Source organism: Heloderma suspectum, chromosome 2, assembly GCF_057233095.1.
Source record: "Heloderma suspectum isolate Gila_16-S chromosome 2, 16-S_ref, whole genome shotgun sequence".
NCBI lineage: Eukaryota > Metazoa > Chordata > Lepidosauria > Squamata > Helodermatidae > Heloderma > Heloderma suspectum.
The window spans coordinates 212,298,722-212,321,739 of NC_139459.1; the positions used below are offsets into that span (position 1 = coordinate 212,298,722).

The 23,018-nt window shown below is 45.6% G+C and overlaps 2 protein-coding genes across 9 annotated transcripts in view; one reads left to right on the forward strand and one right to left on the reverse strand.

The window, feature by feature from the left end:
• AATK (apoptosis associated tyrosine kinase) overlaps positions 1–5,108 on the forward strand; it is an 87,618-nt gene extending 82,510 nt beyond the window's left edge. The window contains exon 15 of the mRNA XM_084837696.1: positions 1,749–5,108. Coding sequence (XP_084693822.1) covers positions 1,749–1,777 — 29 coding nt within the window. The 3' untranslated portion in view covers positions 1,778–5,108. The remainder of the gene's footprint in view (positions 1–1,748) is intronic.
• The window catches only part of BAIAP2 (BAR/IMD domain containing adaptor protein 2), a 195,581-nt gene continuing 174,429 nt past the window's right edge, over positions 1,867–23,018 (reverse strand). For all 8 annotated transcript variants that reach the window (XM_084837719.1, XM_084837717.1, XM_084837718.1 and 5 more), the window contains one exon: positions 1,867–17,322. In XM_084837719.1, coding sequence (XP_084693845.1) covers positions 17,253–17,322 — 70 coding nt within the window. In that variant the 3' untranslated portion in view covers positions 1,867–17,252. The remainder of the gene's footprint in view (positions 17,323–23,018) is intronic.

Consider the following 23,018-nt stretch of genomic DNA (forward strand, 5'->3'; position numbering starts at 1 on the left):
AATTTATCTTTAAAGAGGTATATGTAGCCATTATCCAGAACTATCTGTGTAAATGTTAGTGGTCAAGGCTCCTTGCTTCCCCTTCAAAGGCTCCTCTGTCCACCAAAGAGTGACTTCTTACTCTGTAGGAAGCAGAGCCAAGACAAATGCTGGGATACACATGGATGACTTGACTGAATTGATCCTTAGAGGCTGGGAAATTATGTTCTCCTGTTCTTAGAACTTATCTGAGTAGGACAGATGCAAGGCACACCACCCTGAGTAACTCCTACAGGTGTGCTGGTGTCCTTATATTCATGTGGACACAGTCACCAAGAAAATCCCACTGTTAACCCACTATGCTCGTGTTCAAGGGTTCAATGATCAGCAAGTGAGTGACACAATAGGAAGTCATGAAAAGCAGTTTTGCATCTCGTAATTCAGAGGTATGGTGGTCCTTATGTAAAAAAGTAATTGTCCATAATTCTTTACTGTTTCAGCTACCTAACAGCAAAAGGTCACACTTTAGCTTCCTCATGGTGCCAGATAGCTAGTATTTGTGCAAGCTGCTTCAGCCATTTCACAGCATTTGAATGTTTTAAGATGGCTCCTGAAGAAGGAAGCCTGTGTTCCAAAACATGTTGAGCTGTAATAAATCATGCCAGCCAGGGCAGAAGGTGTGTGTGGAGGGAGGGCAGGGCGGCGTCTTTTTCCCCCTCTCTCCCACTGGAAGCCATGTGAGAAGGTGCACTATGCCAGTTTTGGGCTGGCATAGTTTCTGGCTCTGTTTGGGAAGATGTCAGGGGAACAAAGGAGCTTAAGATCCTGCCCCTAAACCACCCCATTTTCAACCTCACTGCTGGCATTGGGGCAGTCATGGCAGTAGAAAGCTCTGCTGTCATTGAGGAGGACCTCTCCAGGTGGAGGGGGAGGTCAACTGCATCCAACAGTTGCTTAGCAGCCCTCCCACGGAGCACAGGATTGCTCCCTTAAAAGTGCTTTCCTATTAAAAAGAACATATATGATTGCTGCTTTAAGACAAATTATAGATTCCTTTTTGGCCAGATATGCTTTCTTCTGGAACTTGTACAACTGAAAAGAAAGCTCACAAATTTCCCCAGCAAGGGGATACATGAATTTTCCCCATGTTTGGAGCCTGCACATCTCCCAAGTGGAAAGAAGCACACAAGCTCCCCCTACCCCCTTTCTTTTCTTTTACTTTGCTAAGCAATTCACAGATAAACGGTTGCCCTGTAGCAGAGGACCCCTGTATAAATGTAGGGGTGGAGTACAGGCTAATTTCTGTAGAGTGAACATGTAATTAAAGCAAAGCCTTGTAGGCAGAGAATCTGATTGCAAAACACTCTATTCTAGACAGTGTCTGAGATGGAATTTCTTGACCAAGGCTGCTGTGTCCAATGCAGCATAAGAGAGAGACTTACAGTGCAATCCTATGCATGTCCACTGGAAAGTAAGTCCGATGGACTTCAGTGGGAATTACTCCCAGGTAAGTGTGTATAGGATTGCAGCCTTCGTTGTTCTCTCTCCGACTTGGGTGCACCTTAATTGCAAGCTTTCTGACAAAACCAAAGTTCCCATGGGGGAGGGAACTAACCACAACATTGGCATAGACAGAGGGCTGGGTGGGAATTTGTTTTCTTTGGTTAGGGGATAGGGTTCTGCCACTGAGGAAGCTGTGAGGAGAAAAGCCTGAATAAGCTCTCCAGGTGCTGTCCCGTTCGCTAACTCAGCCTCTTCCCCTTTTCTAGGCAGCAGTGAAAACGGCGACAGAGAGTGAGCTTGGCCACGTGCTCCCTTTTGGACTTCCCATCCTGCCCCCTACAGCTTTGGTTTCTGCATCGGGGCAAAGGAGTAAGGATTGAGGCCCAGAACCCGGGTGGAGCAGAAGAACTCTGTGGGGCCTCGCTCTATTTTTTTAAGAGGCAGATTTTATTGGACAGATCTTGACTGCTGCTAGGCTGGGGCTGCCCCACAGCAAGGCGGTTTGTGCTGAGTGTGTGGATGAGTGTGTGCGCGTGTGCGTATGTATGTACAGATAGACATATAGAACCTATAGCATTTAAAGGGTAGATCTGTGACCTTGCTAACATTGCTGCCCCTCCACCCAAGCCATTTTGATACCCCTGTCTCTAGCTCATGCCTCTTGATGTTTTGACCCACGTTGGCTTCCCAAGGAGGGATGCTACCTTGAGACATCATCTCCTGCCTGTCCTGTAAGCTTGTCATGTGTTCTTTCCAAACCTGGTGTGGGATAGAGAGCCTCTAGCCTTGCACCTTGTGCCATTTAGACATGCTTCAGTTTGGCCCCCAAGCACTGGTACATCTTTCTTGTGCAGTGGCTGCAAGCCCTCCTTGCCCTGCATTCAGCGTGCTGTGCTGCACCAAGAGATCAGGTTGGGCTGGCAGCAAATAAGGAAGAAGGCCAAGGGCCAGAGAGAACGGGAGGCCGAACCACCAGGGCATGCAGGGGAGCTGGCCGAGCTTAAGGTGGTGTTTTACTTTGGGGAGGGCACATGGTCTCAGTAGCCATTCCCCTTTTCGCAGTCTGTTTCTTCATATAGACCCTGTTGCTACTGCCTGCCCCTTGCCACCTGCTCAGCTGCACCACAGTTGGGGCACTTCCTGCTTGAAATTGTTCCCTTCATTTTGTGGGCTTGGCTCAGAAACCACCCTATCTTGTCCTCATTGCTCAGCTGCAGTAAATGCCTCCAGCTCCATTATGGACAAGATCAGCCTGAGTGGCACAGAAGCTGTGCCTTAATGGTCTTGGGCGTGTCCCTTCTCCATCCTAGCCTTGGAGAAAGAAATTGCCCCAAGCTTGCCTTTGAGGAGGTGGCAGGGGCAGGAAAGAAAGGGGGAGTGCAGAAATGGGAGATGACCTTGTTGAAATGCTTTGCTGGCTGGGAGGGGCTGTGTGGTGCTGAGACCAACCTGTGCCCCTTCACCTCCACCCGCCCTCCCTCGCACAGTCTCCATCTTTTCCCTGCCACAGTATTATTTTGGTGGAGTCTTTCTAGAGAGACAAGATGTGCACCACGGGCAGGAGGCAGGGTGGAATTGTGTCAGACTGCCAAGCCTTGTGGTGTGGGGGAGACACTCCAACTTCCCTTCGCAACTCCTGGAGTAATTCACATGCAGGAGAATGCGATGTGTAGCAAAAGCAGGTCAAACTGCCGTTGGGACTATTTTTGTATAAAATTTACTCACCGTTATATATCACCTGCCCTAACAGAGTGGCTGATTTAAGTTATTATTGCCAAAGAGATGTAAAGAGTTAACTTTTATCAAGGCGTCTTTTGTGGGGAGCGGGGAGGAGAGTAAGGAAGGGACCAGGGGGCATGTTGTTCGCTTTTTTTTTTTTTTTGGTTCTTAAATTTCGATCAGTTTAAGGCTTAGGATAATTGTGCAATCTGGATCAGGAAAAAGGAAAAGGGTGAGGGGAGAGTTGCACGCGGCGGGGTTGTGACCTTTTGGGGCTATAGACCAAACATGGACTTTGGAAACCAAGGAAGGGGCAAACTGACAAATGCAGGCAGCAGCAGCTAACTATTTGGCCATTTCCTAATAGGGTTAGAGGACATCCATAACAGTGCTAGCTGTTTTAATGTACTTTCACTTCTGTGGCTGTTTTCTCTGGCCCTCTGTTGGCACATATTATGACCAGAGGTGGCAGGTTTGGCATTGAGGCTGATAACTCTCCCCTCTTCTTTGGTTCATAACCACATAATGCACTTTAATTTATACATACACGCACACACAACTCACCAATCATCTTAATGGGATGGTGCTATCTGTTTCCAGTGGGGATGGTGGCATTAAGAGTTCCCTTCCTTTTGTCTCCTCCCACCCCCAAAACCACCACCCCCAACACCAGTTTTTAGTCAGTTGGAAATTTGCTTAGTAAAGCTGCAATACTAAGCACAGTTATAACCCTCAGTGGAACTTACCTCTGAGTAAATATCCTTAGAGTCATGCTGGTTGTTTTTGTTGGTTTTTAATTCTTTGCACCCTGAGCACGTGTTAGAATGCCAAGGAATCTTGGGATTCTGGGTGCTTTGAGTAGTTACATCTTCTCCAGCTGTAGCCAGAACACTGTGTGCTGGGAATCATTGCATTCCTTGCTGGCAATGCAATGATTGCTCGATCTTCATGAGATCTGCTGTCCTTGCTGAAAGTGCCATTAGACATGGAAAGTTAACCATGCTCTGTCCACAGCCTCCTTATGTGTTGGGAACATATGTGCACTTAGTTTCTCACCTTCCCCAGCCCAACATATCCATTATAGCTTCTGCAATATCCTTGCCGCTGCTGTGGCCTCTGAACACAAATGGATATCACGACCCTTCTTTGTATTTGCTTACAGCCCAACACAGTAAGCAGGCAGCAATGCTCTTGCCTAGCTTTGGTGCCCCTGCAAAGGTAATAGATAATAGGTCTCCTTGCAGCAACCAGAAACGTGCTCCTTAAGCTTGTTTTTTCCTGGTTGGGCTTCCAGAGGCTATGGTACCCACAGTCAGGTATTTTCAGTTTGATCCTGCGAAGAAGAGCTGAATCAATGATACCACCCACACATCTGGCCAGCACCGAAGCTGAAATTGGAAAGGGATGAGGAGAGCTCCAACGGAAGTTGTGGATCGAAGCAGCCAGCAGAAAAGAGTTGTAGTGTTACTTCATCTTTTGATGTTCATGCCTGGATGTATACATGAACACAAGCAGTGGGTCTCACCCAGGGAGAATTACGAAGACCACATCACATTTTCTTTCCTGTCAAGTTTCATCTGGCTGCTGTAGCCGATTCCTCAACAGGTTGTGTTTCGTATACTGTTTCCTCCACACCAGCACATACCTAAACCCAGGAACCAGGGAGGACGGAGTGCAAAGGGAACTTCTGCACATCTTACTCTCTGCATTTTGCCAAGTGACATCAGAAGTTGTTACAGCAGCAGTGTACAGGTGCCAGCTATAGACAGTGCGCGCTCGCTCTCTCTCTCTCTCTCGCTCTCTCTCTCTCTCATCTAGCAGCATGAGTTACCACTTCCAGTGGCCAAAACAGGAGCCTCAGACTATTTAATCAAGGCTCTAGGAAAAAGGGATCCTCTCCCACCCTGAAAAAAAAAGAACATGCAATTAGGTAGTACCTGTTACCTCTCCAACCTGAACAGTGTAGCTTCCAGAATTCCAATCCAAGGAAACCCTTCTTTTACGCCGAGTGATTTTTGAAGCTTTAAAATGGCCCCTTCCAATGGCTTTGGGGGGAAATGTACACATGATCTCCATCTGTTTCCAGATCAGAATGACATTGTTCCCATCATGTAGCATCCAGTGGGCTCAATTTACTTCAGATATTGTTCTTCCCGGCTTGAGCACAGTTGTGAGCTGGAGGGACTGCCATGGCATAGAGGCCAATGAAGATCTCTTCCTCCTTTTCCACCTTGCTGGTGCACCAGAGCACACTGGCTATTACCTGGAATGGGAGGCCAACACACTTCACATTTCTCCCTCCCTCCCTCCCTCCCTCTCCAAACCAGAGAGTGTTGCACAAGAATTCACTTGAACATGGAGAGAAAACTACAAGCTTCACCCTGGTTTGGAAAGGGAAGCCTGAAGGAAGGCTCAGGAATAGCCTTGGCCTCCTGTTCTGGTCAATGCTAGTACTCTGCGCTGCAATTATGCACAGGAGGGGAATGGAGGAAGACACTATGCCAATCACTCTTCACATGCACAGTTGTGCAGGGCAGATCTTGCCCTTGCTAGTGATCACTCATTTGGGTGTGTAAATAAAACAACTGGGAACCATGATGTATCCACTTAGATCGAGACTCTTAACTATGCAGGTGAGTGGGTACTTCTACTTCTGGCCACATGGTAAATGAATCGCCACAACATCCTCTTCTGTGAACACCCCTGCTACAGTTTTCAGCGTGAGCAGAGATGAAAGCAACTAATTGCCTCTGTGCAAGAAGTGTGGGAAAACAGAACTATCACTGATTATCCCTTTATCTTCATTTTTTTCTGGCTCAGGAAGGGTGCTTCCACATGGAGGACTACTGCTGCCAGTCAGAAGACACCATGCAGCAATTCCATCTTCTTTCCCTTCACAGATTTTTTTTTTTGTGGTAAGGAAAAAGGATGAATCAGTGGAAAAACACAGGAGCATTATGAGTAGAACACAATGTAATCTGGATCCACCATAAAACTATGTGAATGAGGCAGGGCGGTGGCTTGATAAAAGGCTCGTCTGGAAGCACCTGAATTCTCCAGAGCTGCAGCAACTGCAAGTGGGCAAACAGGAGAGAGTCTGCTTTCTTGCAGTGTCAGCCAGTTTGATTGTTAAACTGCATAGTCTCCTGTTCCAGTCGTAACATCTGTGCCAGGATATTAGTACCTAGGAGCCAGGTGTTCTGCCTACTACAGCATTATAAAATTAAGCTTTGCCAAACACCAGAGCAGTGGTGTTTGGCCATCAGATTAGTGATTCTTCAATATCTATGCTAGGGGTTGGATCCAGCCTAAGCCTCCTGCAGGTGGAAGGGCTACTGCTGTCCACGGTTTCTGATCCACCGGGGCAATCCTGTTGGTGGAAGAGAGGTGAGGTGACTTTCCTTGATTTCCCTTCCACCCACAGTACCCTGTGGCTCCCCCTGCAAACTCTGAAGGGTTGAGGGGCCCTCCAAAACAGGGTGGGAGGTGGTGCTGGAGCTTGCAGAAGGATGGGGAAATTTGCAGAGATTGCTCCCCCCCCCCCCCCGAAGGAGCACTCATAGCGGAACTCTGCTCGAGGCTGCTTCTGTTGGCAGAATAAAAGTTGGATCCAATCCTAGGTATTTACAAATTGCCATTCTTTGTTCACTCTTTTTACCGGGCTTCTGCACAACGTCACAGAATTGTTGTTCTGCCTTTTCCCTGTGTTTCTTCTATTTCTTTTTGAGAGCTCACAAAGTCAGACTTTTCTAGAAGGAATAGAACAGCAGTGCAATTTCCACAGGTGTAGGTCACTTTAAAAAAATTAAAGATAGAAAAGTATTGCTAAAGAGATGTAGTTTTGATGTGTGCAGTGACATTTCAGGCTGTTCTATCCTAACACCTCTTCATTCTGGCACACATTGTTACTTTTCTAGACTGTATCTGTGTGTGTGTGTGTGTGTGTGTGTGTGTGTTTTAAACATTTTTTTAAAAATTGCACAAATGCTTTTCCACCAACATTGGAAAATATTTGAGCAATATCACTTAAGTGAAAAAGCATTTTAGCCCAAAATTTAAAACTGATTTTAAAAATAAACATGCTGTTAAAAGGGTGAGCTTAACTGCATTGTCACTCCCCCACCCACATGGCTTTTGTTACCTGCTAGTGTGGATGGAACATAGCAGGGTGTGCATATGCATGTAAAATGCTATACTAGCCAAAGTGTGGAAAGTCTCTTGCAGTTCTGCATGATGACTGATCAGTACCAAAAGGCCCGCAGTCTAGAAGCACCCCAATAATGTAATCCTAGGCATGTCTACTCCCAGGTAAGGCTGCAGTTGCCATGACATACTTATCTGGGAGTGAATCCCATTGAACTCAGTAGGGCTTAGTTCTGAGTAGACACACACACAATTGTACTGCATGTGCCATTTCTTAATGTGTGGTCACAGCATCAGGAATAACCAACATTTGTTTATATTTCAAAAGCTATCCTTTATGGCTTTGCAAAACCCCACTATTCAAACTACATGCTTGGAGAGCAAGTAGAATGATGTTGCCACATGCATTGTAGGATTGTGAGTTGTATTCCATCTGCACTGGTGTGTCTGTTAAAACTGCCCTCACCACCCTTTGGTGAATACTACCAGAACTTTGTGTGTGCTGCCATTCCATGGAGATGAGGGGGGGGGGGGGGCGGTGGCGGCGGCAGCGGCAGCAGCAGCAGCAATAGAGTATGATACTGGCTGCGGCATCTAGCTTCTGAAGTACTTCTGCTTTCATTTGGAAAGAAAAGCTAGTTTCTCACCTTTATGGTTGCAAGAATAAGTCTGAAAGTCTGTGGACGATGCCTGGCAAAACCTCAGACGGCCAGGAGGGTTCGCTGTTCTTATGATAAAATTTCCCATGATTAGAGGGCAGAGTTTCAGTGGCACTTTCCTTGCCGTGATGACTAGTAGAAGCAATGTAAAGCAGTTAAAGGGAGTCTTGCAAATTTGCTTTTTACGTATCTGAATTAAACAGGTATATATGTGGCTGAGTTGAGCTTGTCACAGAGCACACATCGCCTTGGCTACTTCTATTGTTTTAAGGAGGGAGGTTAAAGATTTAACTCACCATTTTGCTCTAAAGCTTGTGTTTGACTTTTGGCTTCATCGTGGTATTCAGCTTGTTTCCTAGCGTCAGCTTTTCATGCCAGTAAAATAGCGTTACTGGAACCAGGCTGAGCTGAGCTAATTGGTGGCAAGCAAGGCTTGGTGTACTGCATAAGCTCCAGATGCTGCAGACATAGGTAGGGATGACTCCAGTGCTGATGACTGACTCTTTCTACCAAACAACATCAACCCATTCTCTCTTACTGAAGAATACCGCCCATGGCAAGTGGTGAGGCCCGGCGGTGTGTGTATTGGACACAGATCTACAATAGGAACATACATGCACGAGGACTGCCAGAAGAGGAGCAAAAGAACAGGATTCCAAGTGATTAGGGTTTCCATCCCCATGCCACTCTTCACATTTAGCAGCAGCAGAATAAATTATGCAATATAAACACAAATATGCAAATTTGCTTTATTTGCATGATATACACAAGATACAGAATCCAGCTTTTTTGGCATGGAATTTAAATATTTATTTTAAAGACTATGGCATATCCCGTGCTTGGGTGACCAGGAGCGTAGCGCACACGGTGCCTTTACCTACGCTGGCTGTAAACAAATTGAGCCTGCTGCATCTTGCAGAAGAATAGTCCTAATGAGTGTCCAACCTGCTTTCCTGTGTGAGAAATGAGCATGCTTCATAATAGATTTTTTACTGCAAGAGACCTGCCTAAACTGGTGCTTCAGTGCCTACAGAACAAGCAGATGAAACTGCAACAACGTATTTGCTTTGGAGGAAGCTGCCCATTATTGCTAACTGCAAAGCAACAGCTCATAAAAATGAGTAGAAATCAAACAGTGTTGGCTACAAAGGTGTGCACATATTTACCTCTGGGGCAGGTTAATTCAGATTCAACAGCAACAGCAAAAAGAAAAAAAAAGGAGCTGTGGCCATGAGAAATGCATTCTCTCACACAAATCCCTTTATTTGCATGTGTACAAGTTGCCTCTTGGGAAAGAGTAGGTTTCACGGCAACAGAGCCTTGTTTTCGCTCATTCTATCAGTGGGAAACATTTGAGCATGAGAACCAGAGAAGCAGCAGCCAGAGATAGAATCCATACTACTTGCAGCATAACTAGTAGACATTTGAGGCAAAGCACCAGGAGATTCCACCAGGGAAAGATGGCCTTTACACTGGTGAGCATTGCTTGAGGGTTATTATGACCTCGCTGAGCAAACACACAACAGGCAGTGCCACTGCATAGGCCCCAAATCCATCCAGTGCACTCTGTACAGGTGTCCCACAGCTCTGCATTGTAGGCAGCCATAGCAGGCAGCTGTGTGGTGGTGGAGTGATTCACCCTTGTAGGGTGAAGAGGAACTGTTATACTCCCGTTCCACCACATTAGACTAAATGGGAATGTTTCAGATGCGCAATGTGGCCTTGGCCTGCCAATTCAAAGGCAAGGTACAGTGAGTTCCATGGAGAGCAGCGGCTTCAGGGATAGGCTGTTGCTAAGTAGCTGCAGCACAGCTTGACCTCCAGTTGCATTTCTTTTGCTATTGCATTTGAACAGGAAGCTCCTACAGGTGTATGGTCTATAGCATCAAAATGCTTTCGTTCAGCCCCTGAGACGCTGCATAAGGACAGAGCTAGAGCCATGTTTTGGGTTATGATTTTCTTTAAAAGAGAGAGAGAGAAAGAGGCTATTTACAGTGTATATTTTATTGATACGGGTCATAATTGCTGTATTTTTTATCAGTGCTGATTTCCATACAGCTCCCAGCATGTGTGTCAAATACCATTGGTCCAATAATAACAATAAAAATAAACATTTTTAAAATAATATAATCTTTGCCTACTCATATTTCTATTCTTTGAAGCCAGCATAACATACTGAAAGTCTGGATTGTGTAGGTTAGGTTCAGGGGCTTTGATAGATGATGAGCCTATCTTGCAATAGTAGCTTGGATGTGAGGTTACCAACTCCTTTACTGACAAAGACTGTCATGCCTTAGGTAGGTGCATAACAGGAAGCAAAATTTAGAAATGTAGGAAAATCTGTACTTGCTGCTTTTCTCTGTCCTATTAAAGACACTGGAACGTGGTGTGGGGAAAGGGGCCAGCTAATGAGAGCAACACAGAATCTTGTAGTACTTCAAAGACTAACAGGTTTTATGGCTTAAGCCAGGGCTGCAGAAACTCAGGCCCCAAGGCCAAATGTGACCTCTGGGAGTCCCAATCTAGCCCACCAAGGGTCCCCAGAAGGCCATGCCCTCTTTCCCCAAACTACTGATCGTTTGGTGGTTTCCTGGCTTTGGTGCAGCTGTTTCCCCATTCTAAAAGGTAGAAATGCCCCTACAAAGGCTCATTTCCTGGCTATAAGAGTTTTAAGCTAAAATATGTTGGTTGATTGGCCCAGCCATTCTGCCTTTGGCCCCACCCACTAGTGGAATGAGCCACCCCCCCCCCCAAGCTTTTCCAGAATGGAATTTGGCCCTTGGTTGGAAGAGGTTTTTCACCTTTCGTGGACTACAACCCACTTCACCATAGGCAGCTGAAGTCCACCAAAGGTTATGCCATAATAAATGTGTTCGTCTTTAAGGTGCCACAAGACTCCTGGCTGTTTTTGCTGCAACAGAGCCACCCCTCTGGAAACTCAAATGGTATCTAGGATTCTGTACTGTTAAGTGTAGTAGTGAGTGAATTAAAAACATGGAATATTTTCTCGCTGTAGCTGATGCCTGCTATCCTAAATTAGCTGGAGGGGGGGTGTTTCCAGCTGCAGAAATGCATATCCTTCACAAGTACTGACTGTTGCCCTTCCTAAATGCTACTAAACAGCATAGGATGACCGGGGAGGAAACAGCAGCAATGCTTTTTATTTAAAGTACTGTTTACAGCAGCTTTCCGCACCCTGATGTCCGCCACACGTGTTTGACTACAGTTCCATTGATCCCAATTCAGCATGGCCCTTGGTTCTGTCCAATACCTCTGGAGGGCACTAGGTTAGGGAAGGCTGGTTTAAAGCAGGCGGGTCAAGCTTGGAGACCAAAGGCCACGCCTGACAGAACAGGCTCGCATTGCTGCTCACCGGGCATTTGATACAGCCCCTGCCTTTGTAGCTGCAGGGCCATGTTCGCCTCTAACTGGGCTGGGACCACTGAATTGATTACCATTGGGGGTGGGGCAGGTAGGGACTTGTTCTGAGCACAGGGGCCTGCCTTGGCTTAGCGATTTGCCACCGCGCACCAGAGTAAACTGCAGAAGCAGGGCCCTGCTGGATCAGACCACGGGCCTATCTGGCCCAGCATTCTCTTTACACAGTGGCCAACGAGCTGCCTGTGGGAAGCCCACAAGGAGGACATGAGTGCAATAGCACACACATACACACATGGCTTGTGTTCCCCAGCAGTCAGTATCCAGAGACATACTGCCTCTGATACTGGAGACAATATATAGCCATCCTGAGTCGTAGCCATTGAGAGCCTGATCCTTCACTCTCTTCTCAAGCTATGCTGGGCTTGGCCTCTACTGTTAATCTGACCTTGGTGTGGTTGAGCACTCCTGAAGTGCTACGTTAACCCCCTCCAGTGATTTGGTGCAATAGAATCACGGGGTTGGGAGGGGCCTACAAGACCATCCAGTCCAGCCCCCTGCTCAGTGCAGGAAGCCTGATCCCCAGGCGGCCTCCCATCCAAGTACTAACCAGGGCTGCCCCTGCTGAGCTTCGATACATAAACAAAAGGTTAGTATTGCTTTTATCCAGTTTTCCAGCATAAATTCTTTTGATACCAAGAAACTATCCTTTCTAAGATGGGCAACACTCATTTAAGGTATTTCTTCAAATTTATTTGAATAAAGAAAGGGTTGACCTCTGTATAGGGAAACCCTCCGTATTTTGAACCTGAAATTGGGATAAATAAGTGCTTGATTTACAAAAATGTACTACAGGATTCAAAAATGTAGCTGTGTTAGAAGCCTGTAGCAAAAAGACAGAAAATGCTATGGCACCTTTGAAGACTAACTGCACCTGGTAGGCAGCAGCATGTGTCATCTGGGGCATGAAATGGTGCCCACACTGCAATTTCTTTTAATAGTAAAAGTGCTTGAGCACTAATCCTTAAGGCATCTGTAGCTGCAGTAGCAGTGGCAGGCCTGCACAAGCCCTAAAGCTAGCACAGGGCCTGGAAGCAGCAAATATTCATGAAATGATCCTGTGTTATCTTTTAGGCAAATGCTTGCCCATGCTCTTCAGTGGTAGTATACAATCAAACCAAAGGTTGCAGTGCTTGGTGGCTTGTACACTCTGTTCTAGCTTTCCCCAACCTGCTGCCCTCCAGATGTGCTGGATGACAACTCCCACAATTCCCAGCCAGCATGATTCTATGGGAAACATGGGAGTTGCAGGCCAACACAGCAGGAGGGGACCAGGTTGGGGAAGACTACTCTATTTTCATTATGACCCAACTTCTATCTGCTCTATATGCTTCTGTTCTGGCAAGTGGGGCGTAATGGTGGCTAATGGTTGGGCTAATGCTAGATGCTACAGGCAGCTCACTAGCCTCCTGTCTCTTGTTCTAGCACTGCCTTCCCCCAACCTGGTGCCCTCCAGATGTTTTGGACCACAACTCCCATTAGCCCCAGCCAGTATGTCTAGTAGACAGGAATGCTGGGAGCTGTAGTACAACACATCTGGAAGGCAGCAGGATGGGGAAGGCTGTTCTAGCATGAATGTTAGGAAGTAACAAGGCAGTTTTCTCTATCAGGAGGTTGACTCCAGTTTGGCTGACGGGGGCTGTCCCTGCTTATTCTCAAGAACCATCTCATATTCCCATCTTAATTGAAAATGGAAGATTTACAATCTGCTTTTATCTATCACACAACACCAGAAGCTGAGTCCCAAGGCACAGATGGTGTTCCAAGCCTTAAATTCACATGCTCGTGCTTCTGCTGTGAGGGACAGAAGGCCTTAAAATATTGTTAACGGGAAGTCCCTGACTAAGAAATGAGGAACAGGTAGCACAAAAGCAGCAGGACTTAAATCTTTGCAAGAGCAACCTCAGTTAATCTTCAAGCAGCAACATTTGGGAGGCATGGAGAGCAGGAGCAGAGGTAAGGGCGCAGTCTGAACAGGAGCTTGGACCATGTGCCCGAGTGTGAGCATCCCAATCCCCAGCAAGGTAAGAAAGTCATCTTCCTGATTTTTTCAGCAGTCTGTGGAACAATGTTTGTCTGTTTGCTACATTTAAATTGCCCCTACTCATTCTCAGCCAAGTCAGCACAGAACCAAACCTTTCTATAGAGCAGAGTGAGGTCTTCCCATGCATCATACGTTCAGGATGATGTGCAGGATCAACCATGTGAATAATCCAAGCAAGAGGAAGATAAAGTAATGGGTGTGTGTGTGCCAAAACAGCAGCAAGTGAAAGAATGGCACAGATACTTTTCAACTGAATATTCATACAGACATTTTCATGGAAAAATTCTATAAACACCCCGCCCTGCAATTGCTACTGCCAACCCGCACCCCATCCCTAACTGCAAGTAGACAGTATGACTCAAAAGGATGGTGAGGTAAGACATTTGCTGGGACCTCTTCAGGTCCCACCACCCCAGCAATAACACCATTCTCGTGTCGCATGGAACACTAAAAAAAAAACCGAGGCAGCATAACAGAATTTTCAGTTGGCACACCCCATGTCCTCCCCCTTGTGGGGTTCCTGTTGGAAGTGCAAGTTATGGGGCCCAAAGCTTGCTTTGGGCTCCTTGCCTAAAGGCCCCCAAATTCCTGGAGCTGACACATACATGGTGGTTTCTCGCCTAGCTTTTTTTTTTAATGCTGTGTGCTCCCCATTCTCTAGAACTGGACTGCACTTCTCCCACAGGTTATTAAATAACTCTGCAGTGAGGATACACTCCTTCCTATGCTAGGGAGGGAGGGGATATTCCACAACTGACATTGGACTGAGGTAAGCATGAGGCAGGAGCTAAGGATCTCCCCCCGGCCCCGGCCGCCTTTTAAAAAAAGGTCTCGCAAAACACTCTTCATCTAAGTAGAATCTGATCTTTTTTGGTTAGTATGGCTCACTGCCATTTCACCAAATATAATGCTCTGGCTGAGAAACCTCATCACACTTCTGTGAACAAAGCCCCTGAGGTAATTATTAAGCAACCAGAAGAAAAATATTTCCAAGGGAGGGATGTAATTGAAGTAGGGTGCAATCTAGCACGTGAGTGGCAACAGCAGGGCTCGCCGAGTCCAATGAGATTTAGTTTCTAGTAACTGTGCCTAGTATGGCAGCCTCAGTCAAGGGTAGCTTTTGCCAGATTGTTCCTGTCCTGTGCAATCTAGCTTGGGAATTATGAAAAACTGGTTTAAAGCCAAGATATAATTTTGTTTCTATAAAAATATATGCATTGAAACATGTATGGAAGCACATCATAGGCATAAGTAAAAATTAAAAAAGCAAGCTGTGATATATTTCCCTGCGACCTAAGGAGTAAGGAGTGCTTTATCGACAGAATATCAGAGAGGTCAGAGCCCCCTACAAGCCAGGATGGCACTAGATAACCATCAACACCCCCCCCCCCCGAATCTCATGAAGGATGGGCATGGACTCTAAACATGATCATGGCTTCTGGAATTTGTATGCCTGCTTTATCCAAGAGCCAAACTGCATATTCCAGGCAGTGTTGTGATTGTTTTAAAACAGGAATTGGAAACCTGTGGCTCTCGCTGGACTACAACTCCCATGATCCCTCATCATTGGCCATGCTGGCTGGGTGTGATGGGAGTTGCAGTCCAACAACATCTAGAGGGACAAAGGTTCTCCATCCCTGCTTTAAAAATAAACACTGGGGGAAATTAAGTGGCTTCAAGTTGAGCAAAAGGCCAGCAACAGTTATGAGGAGAGGCTGTTTAACCCCTCTGGCCATTCAAAATCACACCAAGCTACTTTCCAACATTTGGAGGATAGAGACACAAGGACACCACATTTCTTTCTCTTTCTGAGAGAAAGTTAGCCAGATGTGGGAGATTTTGTGCAGACAAATAGCTGGCGAGGAAAAGGTCAAATAGCCTCATCCTCCAACGCCTGCTGGTCCTTCCATCAACCATAAACTGCCTGCTTGAAAACTAGTCACAGGACTGCATGTGCTGTGCAGAGTTTGGCCCCCAGTTCCTTCTGGCCAGGATTAGAAGAGGCTACAGTGGCTGAATTACCTCTCCATAGCAGCAGGGACGAGACATAGTTGTCATTTCCCACGGAGATGGCAGAGTGAGATTATTTCGTGGATTATGTTGGGGTGGGGCTAGTCTATGCGGCCTTGCTCCCCATTCACACATTTACAGAACATATGAGTCGGGTCGCCTGAATAGGGTCAGAACACGTGATCCTGAGAGAGATTTCCCCAGCAGCAGTTAGACTATCTTCACTGCTAACTTTCCTGTAGCACTTTAATTTGCAGTTTGACCTCAGGTGCAAAATACAATACAAAACTGCAAGTGGTAAGAGAGTCTCAGTAGTACACGTACCCCATCCCATTTTGGCAGCTACTGCTTCTGGAAACTATGTGCTGACATCTCACTGTCAGTAACTAGGTAATTATGCAGCACCGAGTGCTCTGCGTTGCAGCTTAGGGGACCTTGATCCCCAACTGGACAGAGTAGATACGAAAGCCTTTAACGAATGCGCTAACATCTACCTTTTAAGGCAAGGGCAAGGGCACTTTATAAAAGAAAAGCAGACTAAAAGATTGAAACAAAAGGAGAAATACAGCATTGTTTTGGTCATAGAACCAGTAGCTTTCTAACAAGACTGTCCTGCAGTACCAAACTGGCGCCAGGCTGCTTAAGCTAGCTTGTTTCTGCAGCACGGGACGCAAAAACCACTGCACCAGGCAGGATATGTAGAGAAGAATTCACTGGAAGAGGAATTCAGGGTGGGGTGGGAGTTAATCTAGCTTTATAGTTAATAGTGTTCCCCCTCCTGCCTAGTTGATTAGCAGGGGGCTATAGTGAGACAGGGCAGATGCTCACGCAACTGGTGGCACTCTCTGAAACTAGCACAGGGTCCTTTCCTGGCAGTCATCTTGACATGGTGAAAAATGTGTACATAACTTGGACCATAATCAGGCACAGGATGATTGCCTCACCGCATTAGATCTGCTTTAACGCCATTCTTCCCTTCGAGGACAGGCAAGATGCATATGCAGAGATCTGGACAATTCATTAGAATTAAAGTGGCAAGGTGAGAGGACAGCTTCTGGAGTCCAGCTCTGCTAAGCCTGAGCACAGAGGGCTACCCAGTGAAAAGCCCAGCACAAGACAAAGAGGGATGTTTAGCCGATGAGACACCCAGGAAGCTCTTAAGAGAGACTTGGGTCCATATTATGCACTGCTCTGTGTCATATATTTCATGAGGGATTTCGGGGTTGTTAGACATCACCATCTCATGGCCTGGGCAGTACCAAAGCTTTTCTTGACAACCACTGAAGTCCACATGTTCAGTTTATTCAAACCCGTATGTTCTGACTGCAGACTAGGCGAAATTCTAACTGGCATAAAGGACATTGCAAAAATAGCAAGGTTTATCCTCCTCATACTAGCTTTCCTGGCTCATCACCATCTTTAGAAGATTTTGAACATAGTCTATAACAGTACAGGTGAAGAATGCAGGGCCTGGTTCATGGTTCTATCTAGCTCTCCATTCAGAATAGAGATAATATGTAATCTTCAAGATACTTATCGCTCCAAGGCCGAAGTATCTCTTCTGATTCTAGAGAGCAAAAAATAAAATAAGTGTGCCAACATCTGCTTTTCAAGCAGGAAGCTGAAATTGAGTCTAACTACAAAAATAGTGTTGTGGGGAAAACATGCATGTTTTACAAGGAGACCATAGAAATGCAACACAGGTGAAACTCAAATAAAAGGTGCGAAGTACCCGCCGTCGCCCAACATCCCTGGGATCAGCTGATGACAGGAGCTGAACGATCATTAGTCACCGTTGGTTTGAGCTGGACATTGGCAAAAGGATTCCTGCAAAGAGAAAGCAAGGTACAGCTTTAGTGGGAAGAGCTTTAGGAACTCCGTGGCCTGCACCAACAGAGACAACAGAAGAATGAGACGCAAGGATGACAAAAGCACCAAACTGTTCACTAGAGACATAGCTCCCATTGCAACCAAGACAACATCAATTTGTACAAAAAAAATTTAAGCAATGGTTTTGCTTGGAAAGTATCTTTGGCCTAAATGGCCAAGCCTTAATGACAAATTACTTCAATGTTTGCCTTCAGGATGATTTCCACTCCTGATCTGGAATATGTGGAATGCTATCAGGAACAAGGACAGATGGATAGACACTGCTTTGTCTCATGCAGAAAGCAACACACATATCTGTAAAGTGAAAGCTTCTCTTGCGTTCTGGCAGGGAGGACGTCTCAAGAGTTGGAGCACATGTTGCAGTTGTCATGGGGATTCCACCAAAAATGGCCCCTCCCCTCATGGAAACAAACAAACAAATGAAGAGAGACCAAGCCTCTTCCTGAGAGATGTTGCCTTGATAGGAGAACTGTATTCTTGTGCTCCTAAGGAAGGTTATTACCAAAAGGCCATGGACATCTCATTGTTTTAAAAGGACCTTTTACAATTTGATTAAAAATCTGTTTTTCAATACTGTTCGAGGCTTTGCCTCTTTTTGTTTGGTTGTTTCCTTGTATTTAGTGCTGCCCTCCCTCCCCCCCCCCATGGCAAAAATGATCTCCACCCTAACCATAATCTGCAAGGGGACTTACCATATGTACTTGGACCACAACCTTGTCAGTCTCCACAATCTTGAGGGCTAGGAGATTCACAACAGGTTGGCTCCAATCCACATGGTCAATACTCCTCTAAATTACTTAGCTGGGTGGCATGGTTAGCTATGAGGAAAACATTGGTGGCATTCCCATGGCAGTTTTAGCAAGCTCCAGATGCAAGTTGAGAGGCAGGAAAAATGCAAGCTGCTAACAGTCCACAGACTCAGGTGAACAAAAACAGCTAAGAAACTTACTATGCATACCTTCAAGACTCAGGCTGGTATTAAAAGTCCCACTGATTGAAATATATCAATTAATTTTAGTTATCTTTTATACCAATTCCTTCCCCAGAGAATGAGTGCTTTGACATTTTAGAGCAACCACTGTAACAGAATTCTCCCATGAATATTTCTGATGTTCAGGCATGAATGCCGATGCTTATGTAGCTAAAACAACACTACCCACTTACAAAAGGGAGGTATTGGCAGGTAAAGCAGAGCCCCCGGGTTTGCTGAAGTACATATAATCTGGTTTTAAAACCCTCAAGGGGCGGGGAGAGGACTCCCCCGACAACCAGTGTGCTCAGTGGCTATGGAATGCTGTCTTGACTTTGGGATGGGGGGAACTGAAAAGCGGGGAGCGGGGATGGAATGGAGTATCATGGAAAAAGGCATGACTGATTGACTGGAACCCTGAACAGGAGCACTCCACATTGCAACGTTTTCTTGCCGGTCCCACTTGTTCTTCCATACATTCGAACCATCTGCAAATATAGAGTCACATTCCCTAGTGGAAAACAGACTTAAAATGGCTTTTCTACCAATTTTATGGCACTCATTTTGGGCAAGATTAGACAGCGTGTGGACTATGGTGAATAAAAAGAAAACTGGTCATGAAGAGTCAACCTTTGAGTAATGGAGGAAGCTGCTTTAAGACTGCAGAGTTACTTTCTAGTCTCCAGAGCAACCAGGCTATTTTCACTTTATGATACTCTTATTTCTCCCCCCACCCCAGCCTCCAGCAAAAAGTCACATTTTATTGATATTTACGTTGCACCCACACGCACAGCATTGCTTCCTCCAGAACATCTTGCATCTATTCAGGGCAAGCTGCTGCTCTCCAAATACTTGTTAATGAGTAACTATTGTGGGCCTACTACACTCTCAGGTGCAGGCTGCTCCATCACGGACAAATCTTGAGCCTTGCTAAGGTCAGAAGGTGGGTGTGGGGAAGGCATTTCCAGCCACTAGCAAACTGCATTCCTGATCTTTCTTGGCACAGAAAGATCTAAAGGGGCGGTGCATCAGCGGCTTGTTGACAAGCAACAATTTGCAGAGCACGGCTTGGCAGCAGAGAAATGGTGCCTGAAGTCTGTCCAGACCTGTTGGGTTTAGGCCAAGGAGAACAGATTTCAGATCCTACCGCCTTCTCTCTTAAGACAATAGCCATCCTGCTATACCTTTAAGATATACATCCCATGTAAGACATAGGCAATGAGCAACACACGCACATACACACACTGACAATGATTAATCCGCTTTAATTGAAGTCGGCCTTTTTGTTCCATAGGGGTCTCGCAGGATGTTCTAGTCCGTCCCCAACCAGTATGGTCTCAGCATACAGACAGATAGAATATGCCTGAAAATAAGTAACAATTTACACTTGCCGTCTCCATGTCATGGCTTGGGACTAAAGGGCCACTTCTTATAGTTGTAGATGATGGAGCACTTTTGGAAGCCATTCCCCAGACCTCAATGGGGGTCCTTAGTATAGCCTCCCTCTTTGAGCTTTTCTACACGAGGTTGTTAATCGGTGTATCTACTTTCAGTTTCGTCGCAGAATTGAGATCTGAGCTCTACATAAAGAGCTTTTCCTTTCCTGCTTTTCCGCTACATAGGTGGCACTGTGCTACAGTGGAATATCACAATTGTACAAGTAGGAAAATACCTTTTCTTTCATGTTCAGAAATAATACCCCATTTTTCTCGCTCTAAAAAAACCTGGGAAAGTGCTCTTAAAAAACAGAAGCAAAACTGGAGGATCATGACATTGTTTAAAGAAACCATAAACAACCATGAGAAAGGAATGACAAATGCACAATAAATTCCTTGTGTAGGAAAGCTCTTTGAGAAAGTCACTGGTACTGCCAAACTGCTTCTGGAATATTCCTATTTATCTTGGAAATAGCAGCATGGACTAACTTTATTTGCTCAGGCTGCTTTTTTGCCCTATCTCAAGGGCTTGTGGAATGTTATAGTCTTTTATTTTGTCTACTGCTTGCCATGTTTAGATGCAGGAGACCAGCTTGCTTGACCAAATGAAATAAATCTAGCACTGATACTTGCCACAGAAACACATAACCACTATTTTCCCATGGCAAGGTCAAAATTTCAATGCAAGAGGTTGACTGAAAGTGGAGTTATTTCCCAATTATCCAGCAATGGATCAAATTGGTCAGATGGTAAAGTAACACATTGCCTGTTATCCCCAAGCACAAAACAGCTCAGAGGATTAACAAAGCAAAATACAGACCAGTGCTTAATGTAATAGCTAGACAAGTTCTTCCAGGAAACAGGGACTGTTCTTTTGCCTAGCGCTGTTGGGGACCTTTCAGCCACCAATGCCTATGTCCATCTACATTTTTCATATCTATGTTCTGAACCCAAGTATCACACAAGTCCTTCCCCTTGTTATTGCCATGGTTTTCCTGAAGAGGCAGCCCGTATTAGTTTGCTATAGTTTTTATACAGTACGACTGCAACGCAGAGACAGAGAGCATACCAATACACATGTTCTAGTCTAGGTCCGGAGGGCATAAGGGCACGGGACAGCCAGAAGATGGAGCAGATTGCTCTAAGTCATGGTGAGCAACCTGTGGTCCTCCAGGTGTTTTGGTCTACAACTCCTATCAGCCTAGCCAATGGTGGGGGATCATGGGAGTTATAGGCAGAAATAGCTGGAGGGCCACAAGTTATCCATCCCTGCTCTAAGTGTTCACCCAAAGAGATGGAGAAAGTCACAGAAAGGCAAATTACTCTGCCTCCTCCCAAACAAACTCAGTTTTTATTATGAAAACCCAGTGTCCAACTATCAATCAACCTTCCCAACATAAAGACAAGGACCCAAATAGTAATAGGCTATTCCTTCCTTTGAGCTTCAAGTACACAATCTATTTGTCAACCACTGCCACATTCATGTTGTGACAAAGGTCAAAATGCTGCACTTCTGAAAAGACCCCATCAGAAGTCCACCATTAAGAGATGGAAATGAAGGTAATTCTTCTGACAGCTTGGGAACAGACTTGTGAGCACCCTGCACTTACCCCCACAGCCCAATGGAATAGTGTCCAAAGAGGGAGAGAGGACTTGACTTCTTTAAAAACAACCAACGGCATTTCTAATGAAGGCTCAAGTGGCTTTACTAAGTAGTTGGTGGGTGGGAAGGCCTAGAAACCAGAATGGTTGAAGAGATGAGAAAATTTCCTACAAGAGGGATTCCAGAGCAGGAAAACCTGACCTTGCTAATGTCTTTTTGAGTCTGAATCCCTGAAAGTACTCAGAGGGCTGTGCTTTGTACAAAACACTGTTGCCCTCCAGTAGAATACCAAAGTACAAAATATGTGCCATATCAGATGTGAAATACAGAGACACACGTTTTTCTGGTGTACGCCCCTTTAAAATACACAAAACAATGGCTCACGTGCATCTTTAAAAAGGGACCAGTGCTGAAAAATAAATTCATGCCCACATTATTCTATTGGTGTATTCTGGTCTTAACCAAAGTACAACTCCCTTCCCTCATGTATGAAGTGTCCTCAAAGCCTATTCCAAAAAGGGAGAGGGGGAACCTGGGCTTGCTATGCAGGGATAGACAGGAAGGTCATCCCTTTTTTGGACACAAGCATGTCCTTGTGCCAGCACCGATTATTTAAAAGGTCTGCTCAGTTCACAGCAGCAATATTAATTATCCTATTTTTAAAGCACAGGCAATTAATATTCCCTACTTAATTAATGCAGAGGCTAAGATCATTTTTCTCCCAGGGGATGCTGAAATAGATTCTTGAAGCTGAAAGGAACTTAAAGGGGGTGGGGGGAGAAAGTATTGAAAATTGTTCACACTGTGACTCATCAAGCAATAGTTAACTATTTTTGTAATGGCAAATGGGAGAGGGAAAGGTAACCCAAAAACTCAAGGAGGTCTCCATATTGCTTCTGGGCTTCAGTGCAGAGGTGGGGAAGGAGGACTAAGGGTGCAAACCTATGCATGTTTACACAGAAAAAAGTCCTACAACTCTCAGCATCCCCCAGCCAGCCATGCTGGCTGGAGAATGCTGGGAATGGTAGGACTTTTTTTCTCTTTTTCTTATAGAACAGATTTAGACCACCAAGTCCATGCATCTCAGTCAGTTACTGAAGGAGCAGTGGTCCATTAAACATTACCCAAGAAGAACAGGTTTTGCCACATATCTACTTGTTACACGTTTGTACACCTGCTGGTGTAGCCAGCACAGGGCAAAAGAGAAAGAGATTACTGAAAGGCTAAGCACCTGTGAAGAAATGTCTGCTTATTACCTTGTCGGCATAATCCAGTGTACCCTTACATGTATGGGAGCCCCACTCCATGCAAGGATATGCAAACACAACATACAATTCCACACACACACTCCCCCATGCACATGAAGCTGCCTTAACACACACATCTGCTAGTCCAGGGCCTCTTATTGTTCACACACTGCATTTTGGACTGGAGCTCATATGTTCTAGGGCAGGGTCCTAGCATAGAAGACAAGAAGCCAAACAGGAACAACCAAGAATCCATTGCATTAAAAGGGGAAGAAAGCCAGTGACCCAAGGCCCAGCAAAATATTACTATGACTGTTCAAGAGCTTCCAACCACCAGCTTGAAACCAGAAAGACCCCCCAGCTGCCCAGGTTTACAA